The sequence below is a fragment of the Trichechus manatus genome, unplaced genomic scaffold (assembly GCF_000243295.1).
Source record: "Trichechus manatus latirostris isolate Lorelei unplaced genomic scaffold, TriManLat1.0 scaffold00035, whole genome shotgun sequence".
In the NCBI taxonomy this organism is placed as follows: domain Eukaryota; kingdom Metazoa; phylum Chordata; class Mammalia; order Sirenia; family Trichechidae; genus Trichechus; species Trichechus manatus.
In genome coordinates, this window is record NW_004443971.1 from 12,000,300 (window position 1) to 12,011,186 (window position 10,887).

Here is a 10,887-nt window from a genome sequence, read left to right on the forward strand (position 1 = left end):
TATTATTGTGATTTGTGTAATTTTCTCTATATATACTTAAATAACTCAATAAAGAAAAAAGACCCACCAAGCACTTCGGAAAAGTAAATACCCTCTGATTAACAGCCTGCCTTATATTTGGTTCTGTCATCACAATAAGCAGCCTAAGGTTTAAAATTCCAGGAAAGAACAATATTAATTCAGAAATTTGAAATGTGGAGAAACAGAGAAACAAAAAGACTGTTAAAAGCATCAAAAAGGGCGGAGATCAAAACCTAGTACATTTGAGATTGATAAATTTCATAATACATGATGTTGGTGGGGGTGTGCAAAAGCAGGCAGCCCTTCACAGTGCTAATGAAAATGTAAATTAGTTCAACATTTCTGAAAGGCAATTTGGAAAAAACAATTTTAAAAACGTATGTTCCCATTTCTGCCACATGCATGATTAATTATTATTAAAAAGTACAGCAAATATCTTTACCTTTTAAAGATAGAATTAGTCTCCTGTCACACTCAAAAAATAGGTGTAATAGCTGCCACTGTTCTTTTAGATAGGAATAATAACAATTATTCAACTCCTCTTTCCTCAAGGCAGGACCTAATGCCAATCTTCCTTGCTCCTGGATCAGTTTTTGCTTAAGTTATTTCTTTCCTAGAAGCAATTTTTAAATTATAAGATGACTTCTATAATAGTATCCTCTAATATTGGGGTCACCTGACATTTATTTGATCTGTTTAACATATTCACTGGATTGTGCTTTTAATTGAAAAGTAACACAAACATGAAGACGACTTAGAAAACTGAAATAAATGCTTGTTATACTATTACCCAAAAAGAACCACTTATTTTGGTATAGGACTCTTTTATTTTTTAATCATAAATACACATATGTACACTTAAAAGAAAGGAATTCCACATAATTCTGTAGATTTTTGATTTAGCAACATATCCTCCATAGTAACATCCTCCTCCTACTTAATTATTTCTCTGAACTTTTCATAGCTAATACAGCACGTTTCAAAGACATATACAAAAAAGGTACCCAGTAAAAAGACTCCTTCCTATCCTTGTCCCTCCTCCCCCAAAGCCACTGTTGTTTCTCCTTTATACTTTCAGATTTTTCTTAGATGCATATGGTAAGTGAAAACAGATACAAATTCTTTTCCCTCTTTTTTTTCCATAAATGGTAGCATATTAAACACTTTGCTCTGCCTCTTTCACTCAAAATGTTTTGATCTTTCCATATCAATAAATGAGTTTCCCTTTAAAAAATTTTTGTTAGCAGCTGCCCAGAACACCATTATATGAACATACGAATATAGCAATTTATTTTAACTGAAGGATAGTTAGGTTATTTCCAGCATTCTACCATTACAAATTATGCTACAATGAGTAATTCTGTATACAGCTCATTTTGCACATAGATGAGAACATATGGGACAAAGGTATAAGCATTTTTGGAGAGTTCTGAGAAATACAGCCAAATTAGCCTCTGTGCAGAAAAAAATTAAAATAGCAGGCCTGAGACTGCTATCCTTAGAAAGACCTGTCTGCAAGATAGGCCCTTGGCTGGCATCTGGGAACTTGGCTCTTAGAATGTTCCCAGTCAACAGTTAACTGATAAGAGTAGTTCGCTATGCCTAGACTGTTTGTGCAAACAATATGGTTTATGTTGAACACCTGCCTTCTTTCTGGGAGTTTGGAATTTTGGAAGGTGCTAGACAGAGGGTGCCTATGTACCTTGGGCTCTGAGTCTCTAACGGGCTTCCCTGGACAGAAACATGACACGTATGTTGCTGCATTTTTGTTGCTGGGAGAAGAGTGTGTTCCATGTGACCTCTCACGGGAGGGAGAGAGCACGAGGATGCCTGGACGCACGTTCCTCCAGACTCTTCCTGTGTCTTCTTCTCTTATGATCCAGCTGTGCACCCTAGCTGTAATAAATCTTAACCATGAATAAAACTATATGCTGTGTCCCATGATTTCCAGCAAATTCCTAAATGTAGGGGCATACTTGGAGACCCAGGCACACCTTCCATAGGAGCTGTGTCAATTACACTTCGCCCTCAATGTTACAACATGATATTTTCATTAAGTGCAAAGTATTCCTTGCTCTGAGTTTATTTAATGAATTTCTTACTATTTGGAAGAAGAGAAATGTGAAACCAGACTATGTGACCCCTGGCATACAAAATGCATACGTAGTCTCTTCCTTTTTCCCCATCCCCTCCCAAACAATTCAGTTCAAAGTCATTAGGCACTCACACGGCGGGGAAGAAGGCCCAAATCAGGGTACTAGCGCCTGACAGGATGAGGAAGATGCCCATGTGACAAAGTGGAAGCCTGGCACTGGGTGTCAGAACCCAGGAGGGGTTAGGAGGGCATCTGCATAGGAAGGTGGCCGACACAGTGTTATGCCTGAGCAGGGTAAGCAAGACTTCTGTGCATAAGGGCAGCTCAATATAGGGTAAGGAAGGTATCTCCACAGAGGTGCAGCCTGGAATGGGGCATCAAAGACCAAGCAAAGTGAGGAAGGCAGGGTGGCCCCGAGTGGAGACCTGGCACAGAGTCAGAGTGTGAGCAGGGTGAGGAGAGCATCCCACATGGCAGTATCAAGCCCAAGGGTATGAAAAAGAAATCCATGAGGGGCATCCAAAGTGGGACTGGGGTGGGGGAGGCGTCCAAGAAGGGTGAGGAAGTGGTCCCCATAAGGTCTGGCATAGGGAGCTGGAGGTGACACAAGGTGAGAAGGGTATTCCTGTGTAGGGGAAGCTTCATGTGTGATGTCAGAGCCCAAGAGGAAGGAAGAGGCTGTGATACAATACTGGTTTACATAATAAGTAACTGATCAAATAAGTGAAAATATTAAGGGCAATGCGAACTAAGTTTCTCACTTTTGGAGAAGAGAATTACAAGTATGGAAAAGGAGAAGTCTAATATGAACCTTGTGGCTTACACTGGAATTGGGGGCATCTACGTGAACTCACAATTTTCACTACATAGACATATAGTAAGGAGTCCCTCGGTGGCACAAGTGGTTAAACATTCCACTACTATCTGAAAGGCTCATGGTTCGAACCTACCCAGTGGCGCCTTGGAAGACAGGCCTGGTGATCTGCTTCCAAAAGGTCACAGCCTTGAAAACCCTATGGAGCAGTTCTACTCTGAACACACGGGGTTTGCACACATGAGTTGGAATCAACTTGATGGCAACTAACAACAACAAGAAGACATACGGTAATAATGACGTAAACGTATGTACGTATATACATTTATATATCCCCTAGCTCTGTCCACTGAGAGGACCTGGAAGCAGTGACACGGCAGGAGCAGCCAGATCTTAATTTCTATATACCATTCTTCACTGAAAGGAACCAGGGATCCTTGGAGAAATGGTTGATTCCAAGGCTGGAATAGGAAAAGTACAAGATGAGCCTGAAAAATCTTATTAGTTCAGAAAGCAAAGAGGTGCTTAAAGAATGATGGAAACATGTGAAAGTACACAAAAACCAGTTTGAAGGACCCCTACTGGCCAAATCTGGGTCAATTTGAGCATAAAAAAAGAATGACACAGGAATTATAATGTAATGAAAAAAGAAGAAACCAGTGCTTCGAACTGGTTCCTTTCTTCTTGCTGGAACCCCTGCTGAGAATTTGCATTTTTAACAAGTTCCCTGCAGAGAATTTTCATTTCTACCCCAGATATACTGAGTCAGAATCTACATTTTAACAAGATCCCTAGGTGATTTTTATGTATAACTTCCAGGGAACTTGTTAGAAATGTAAATTCGCAGGAGGCTGGAACAGAACAAACCAGTTATAAGCCCTGAAAGAAATCATGAGTTCACACTAACACAAATAAACAACTGGATAAAACGGGAAAGTCTGATGAGAAATGGAAGATTTCCAGGGTCTCCAAGTCCTCTCTACAAAAAACAACCCCGCTGCTGTTGAGTCGATGCCAACTCATAGCGACCCTACAGGACAGAGTAGAACTGCCCCTGTAAGGTTTCCACGGAGGACCTGGTGGATTTGAAAGGCCGACCTTCTCGTTAGCGGCCGAACTCTTAACCGCTATGCCACCAGGGTTTCTACCGCTCCACAAAATACTAATTATAAAAAGAAGAACTTTACAGTGAAGAAGTCTGGCCAATATCACCTTAATCAAGTGATCAAAGTTAGCAACACCAGCAACAGGAAAAATAAAATCATATGCACCTGATGTCATGCAATGAGAAGAATATCGCTTCTGTGATATTCCTGCCAAAAACATACCACCTGAATTTAACCATGCAGAAACAGCAGACAACCCCAAATTGAGGGACATTCTACAAAATAAACGGTCTGTAATTACTGAAAGTGTCAAGGCTAATAAAGGGCAAGGAAAGACTGAGCAGCTGTTGCAGACTGAAGGAGACTGAAGAGTCATGACAACTAAATGCAACATCTGAATCTGGACTCGCTCCCTGTGCTGTTTATAAAGGACATAACTGGGGCAACTGGCAAAACGTAAATGGGACCTAAGGATTAAATGGAGGTAATGTATCCATGTTAATTTTCTAATTTTGATGGCTGTATTATGGTTATGTCCTTGTTTGTAGGAAATACGAAAGTATCTGGTAATAGGGAATGTCAGGAACTCTCAGATGCTTCAGAAAGAAGTTTTATACGGCAGTTGGACACACACACACGCACACACACGCACACACGTATTTCAGGCTTTAGATATATTACCAAACTGCCTTGCAGAAAGATTATACCAGTTCATGCTCCTTAACATTTAAACATTAAGTGAGCATTATAACAATCAGAAATTTCACTGGATCATTAAAAAATAAAATATAACCCATATATTAAAATGTATAAAATGTGATTTTTTTCCTGTATTTTTTATTGCCCCCCCATCACCCCAGACTATTCTATGATGATAACGCAAACTCCAAACTTACATCGATCTCCATGTGCCGAAACCTGCACACCTGTCGGAAGCAGCGCCCTTCCTGCCATAAGGTGCAGACGGTTTCATTTCCCAGTGCAGCTTCACAGTGACGGAACGGACAGCTGTCGCCCTGTGACAAAACGGAAGAACAAAGGAAAGAACTGTGGCCCCAAAATACAGCCCTGGCAAAATGTCTATAATAAAAATTTCCTGGAATCCAGATAAGCACAAAGAAGGAAAGACAGGCAAGATAGAGAAAACAACTGAGATGGGATGATTAAGAACATAACGAGTGAAAAATGTATAATTCCCTATGGTCTGTTTCCTGACAGCACCCTTCATCTGATTTGATGACATGAGTCATACAAGCTGAGAGATGGGGGAAAAAGACAAGTGGGAGTATTAGGTACTCTTTAAATATAGCTTACAGTTTATCTGCAAAATTGTTTCATACACCCTGATTTCTGTAACTCTAGCTTTTGATAGAAAATCAGAAAGTAAGTTAATAGATTAGGACTTAAGTATAACTACCTGCTTCACTACATACTCTGTACAATGGTGACACCTGATACAAAATACTACTGTTGGACAAACCGCTATATTTAAGATAGGAAAAGTTCTTATAACAACATATAAATTTACAGAATTAGTCACAAAGAAGCAACATAAAAAAGCACACACATCTAAACAATGCTGCAAAAGAATCAAGCACAAAAACAGGAAGTTTTGACAAAGATAAAGCAAAGAAGTTGCAAAAGCATATTCAGAAAGATGGTTTTGTTGTCTTATACTGAAAGTATTCTTTACTAGACAGTAGGAAATCTGGGTGGAGAATTAAGTCAAATTCAATCCATGACAGTTTCTAGATGTATAATCCAACCCACTCACTCATTTAATACAAAGTAAATAAAATCAAGGCTTGCAACCCACAGGCCAAAGTGTACCTAATTCCAAAGGCCCTTGGAACAGATTAAACACTCAATGATGATATGTCACGGTCCTTTTCACTTTTAGAGAACGTGGAAAAATCAGTTATACATAAAAGGAAGAGAGAAAAAAATGAATGAACGATGAATTTTCCCAAGTATGCTATTCTTTACTAAAAACTGATAGCAGTTGAGCAAAACAAAACATAAAATCAATTCAGGATGTTAAGATTATCTTATCCAGGAAAGCAGGAAAGGGCTAATTTAGAGATACCAATTCTTACTTTGGTACATGTAGAATAGAAAAAAAAATAGCAGTCTTCTCCTTGATTAGGCATGCTGGGTAGATCCTTGGATCAGAAGTGGCTTCTTGGACACAAGCCACTGCTTCCTCAAGGCAAGGACCAGCTCCAAGTCTTCTTGAAATGGGTTTAACCTTCCACAAGAACACTCAATCTCAGAAATGGTCTTTTAAAACGCAATCCTAAAATGAGGAGATAGACAATGATTTAAATAAATCATTTCAGGTAAATTCTTCCAACTTTCTCCTCCAAATCATTCTGACTAACAAGATCACATTGTTAAAACCAAATCTTAACCTATATTTGCCTATACATAGCTTTGTAAACACTCTAGTTCATATTTTATTTTTGTTTTGTTAAGGAATAGCCATGTCCTTCCTTCTTATACATTCTTTATGGTGCTAAACTGCTCAAATAAAATTAAATTAGCATTGCTAATTCCACAAATGATCTACATTTTAGATTATTAATGGAACTTAAATTTTTTACACAGAAAACCGAAACCAAACCCACTGCCTTTGTACTAATTCAGACTCACAGCAACCCTGAAGGACAGAGTAGAACTGCCCCCTAGGGATTCTAAGGCTGTAACCTTTACAGAAGCTGAATGCCACATCTTTCTCCAGAGCGGTTGGTTGGTTTCAACTGCTAACCTTTCAGTTAGCAGCAAAGTGCTTAACCACTATGCCACCAGGGCTCCTTTTTTTTACACAGAATACTTGCTAAATCCACGTTTCTGACAAATACCATTTTTTCATCTAACTGACAAAAGTTCCAATATTTTCACAAGCATTTTTGTTATTTCAAACATACAGTAATTGTAACTAGGTGGGGAAAACCATTTGGCGGGAATAACTGGAGAAATAATTGTCTCTGAAAACATCTACAGAGCTAGTTTATATAATGAAGATGGCTACAGAGCTGCATACCTAGAATCTAGATAAGCACAAAGGAGTAAGGAAAGACAGGCAAGGTAGAAAACAGCTGAGATGGGATGCTAAGAACAGTATGAGGGCAATTAAAAACAAGGCATAAAAAAATTCCTCGGAGTTCTTCCCATAAAACAGTTAATCAACAAAATAACCAACACCCTTTCTCCCCAGTCCCTGCCATACCCTGGTTCACTACAGTGTCCATAAACACTTCTACAAAAGTAAAAATATGTTACAAGAACACACATCTCGATATGGGAGAGGTTTCTACAAACCGCTATACCAGAAGGTCAGGTTTCAGAAACACAATATACAATCCGAAATCAATTAATCCAAATTCAAGCATACCTTCCACTGTTAATTCCTAATCTAAGCATAGTGTGCCAAAATGAAACTACCCTTGAAGTCAATAACCTAGGTTATGAGAAATTATCTGCCATTCAACATGCCTCGAAAGCTTTAAAATTTGCACACACTCTGACCCAACCTCTCCATTTCCAGAATTTGTCCTGAGGTAAATACAGGACAAATATACAAGATAATAATGCACAAAGTTCACCACCATCTTGTTTCTAATAATGAAGAAAACACATAGAAACTTAAATGTTAAAAATTGGAGACTGTTTAAAAAAAAATGTGGTACATACATATAACGTGACAATACACAGCTATTAAAAATAATTATATTTGTACTGTGGAAGTATGGATAATATATTTGTTTTAGAAAGTTACAAAAATAATATGATCTCACTTGTTTACACTCACGTATAAATATACATAAAAAATAAAGTCTGGAAGAATAGACACCAAAATGTTAGCAGTAGTTACTGCCAGGGTGGTAGAAGTTTAGGTGATTATGATTATTTTATCTGCTCATCGTAATATAGTATTTTCTAATATAATACAACACAGACATAATAAAAAATTTAAATATGCCCTAGCTGGCTGGACCATACTGAACTGCTGCAGAATGGGACATGGGTTGGACCTTTAAAAGCATCTCACTGATCCATCAGCAGGGCTCCCCGACCCACATCTGAAGAGTGAATTCTGCATTCTAGCGTACACTAAAAAGAAATTTTAAAAACTGTGTCAGATGTGGCCAAGTATTTAAGGGATATTCAAATAATTAGTGACACGTAAGCTAAAAGGAAATGTACTAATCTGACGAGAATGAAAACTTTCACAATAAAATTTTTTGAAGGAGAAGAGAGAGAGTAGAAGTCAATTTCACACCTGAAATCAATATCCTGAAGAGCATCTATGAAACTGTGCTGGTTTTCAGGGAGACCCCCAATATACTAATCAAACAGCAAATGACAGCTCTGAAACGGCAACAAAATAGCATGAACTGCACTATGGCAATTATTTTCAAATTAATTTCTATAAAGCTCCCTCAGAGGTAAGCAGGGGTATAGGGAGACTGAACCCTGAGTAGATGGGCACCCCCTTTCTAACAATGCTTCAAAAAACAGTTCCTTATTACATATTGAGCTTTTATAACTTTCACTAAGGGGAAAAGCAGAATTGCTATTCAAGAAAATAGCAAAAAGAAATCTTTATAGAAATCAAAATTTACACCTTTTCAGGAATCACTACTACCCCAAACAGAAACCCAAGAAATCCTACTAAGTTTCTTAAATTTTAAAAGAAAAAAGAAAAGTATCCAGGTCGTCAAGAAAAACCTGATTACTTTCAATGGAAAACAGCTATTTGAAAGTAGAAAGAGGGAAAAAACAAACAAACCTTGCAGCCCTCTCCCATCCCAACCCTAAGTTAATGTATGGAAAGGAGAAATTCTTTTAAAAAAAATTTAATACATACTCTCAGAAGGACGTAGCATTGATACAAACGAACATACCACCATGAAAAAAAAGAGTATGAACAATAAAAAGCTTAAAACAAAAAGAAAACTCAATTTTCCAGCCTCCTCCCCTCCAAGAGATTTCAGTAGAGGGAATCAACAGCAAAATAAACACTGATGAAAAACAGATACCATAACTGAACTATAACGTATCACTAGCAGGACATCTCCCAGGATGCAAAGCAAAAAATGCAGACAGATATGAGAGAAAAGGCATATGATGTGGAGCCAGCAGGCTCAATTTCTGTACAATGGAAAAAGGAAGGAAAGGCACTAATAGAGATAATATCAAAAGAAGCAATACAAGAAAATTTCCCTACAGGACAGACTTGAGCCTTTAGATTAAAGGGGTTCATCAAATACTAGGCAGAAATTTTCCTCTACTATACATAGACACAGTGAAATTTTCTGAATTCCAATAGTAAAGACATAATTGTACAAACTTCCAGGAAAAAGCAGATGACTAAATGGAAAGTAAGTCAGACTTGGCATTAGACTTCCCATCTGAATCTCTGTATGTCAAAAGACAATAATGTCATGTTTTCAGAATTCTGAAGGAGACATTATGACCTTAGATTTAGCCTTTCAAATGACATTTCAAGGACAGCTCAGGACAAGGAAGAAATTATCAGACACAAAAAGTCTCAAAAAAGTATATCATCTACATACTCAATGTAGTCTTGAAAATAATTACTCAAGGAAGCACGCTTGAGAAAAAGGATTTAGAAAATAGAACTCAATACAAGTAGAAAAAGAACAAAACAAACCACATCAGACAATATTTCACTGCTTTGTAAAAAGCTCTAAAACTGCTATGGACATGTGATTTATGGTACAGATGAAAAAGCCTAAATAAAACATTAGCAAACTGAACCAACAGTATATTAAAAGAGTAACATCACATAATCAAAAAAAAAGGTTTACTCCAGCACTAAGAATGGTTTAGCATTAGGACATCTATTATGTAATTCATTACATTAATAGATTAAAGTGGGTGGGGGGAGACCTTGTGGTTATCTTAAGATTCCCAAAAGATAAAATGATAAACAAGAAAAAAAAGGAGGGGATTTAAATGTTATTTTTAAAAAGGTAAAAAACTTGTAGTAAATTAGAAGAACTTCTTTAACGTAAGAGCACTTAATCATAAGGAACCTAAGGAACCATCAGCATGTGCAATACAGTAAAATACTAGAAGTAAGAACACTTAAAGGCAAACAAACAAAAAGGAATGGCCACCATCTCCATTATGAACACTGTTCCAGAGGTTCTAGCAAATGCAAGAAGAAGAAAAAAAGGTAAAAGTCTAGAAAAGATGTGACAAATTCAATATCTGCAGATTATATGCTTGAAAACTAGACAATCTAATGATCAACTAAAAAAATAATGAGAATAATAAAAGCAGCTAGATTTAAGATATACAAAAATCGGTAAACTTCCTATGCGTCAGCAACAATCATTCAGAAGATAATAAGAGTCCCATTCAAAACAAAACTATTAATATATGTAGAGGAAGAAATTTAAGAAGTATGCACGACCTACATTAAATTAAAAAGCAAAAAACTCTGAAATTAAGGCACAAGAGACCTGGATAAATGGAGACATAAATGGACTAGAAGGCTTAAAGATGTTACTTCTCCCCCAGATAATCCATACACTGAACATAATTCAAGTCAAAATCCCAATTTGAGTTTATTATTGAAATGTGACAGGACTGTAAAATCATCTAGAAGAATAACTGTTTGAGAAAAGGATAATTTAAAAAAGAATAGGAGGGTCCAGCTCTACCTGATATAATAGGTGTGAAACGTAACATTTAAATACTGGCAAATAAATGAGTACACAGATCAATTTAACTTAAGTCCATGAATAAATGTGATTTATGAAAAGAGTGGCTTTTGAAATTAACAACAACAACAAAAAAGGCCAGCCATTAAAAAAAAT

The 10,887-nt window shown here is 37.1% G+C and overlaps 1 protein-coding gene across 5 annotated transcripts in view; it reads right to left on the reverse strand.

Annotated features, from left to right (window-relative positions):
* The window catches only part of ZC3H11A (zinc finger CCCH-type containing 11A), a 43,442-nt gene that overhangs the window by 23,634 nt on the left and 8,921 nt on the right, over positions 1-10,887 (reverse strand). For 2 of the 5 annotated variants that reach the window (XM_004375259.2, XM_023730324.1), the window contains 2 exons: positions 6,133-6,332; positions 4,933-5,052 (listed from right to left, as the gene is read on the reverse strand). In XM_004375259.2, the coding sequence (XP_004375316.1) occupies positions 4,933-5,052; positions 6,133-6,186 (174 nt within the window). In that variant the 5' untranslated portion in view covers positions 6,187-6,332. Of the gene's footprint in view, positions 1-463; positions 635-4,932; positions 5,930-6,132; positions 6,333-10,887 lie in introns of all 5 variants that reach the window. The other 3 variants (XM_023730322.1, XM_023730323.1, XM_023730321.1) reach the window with 3 other exon arrangements.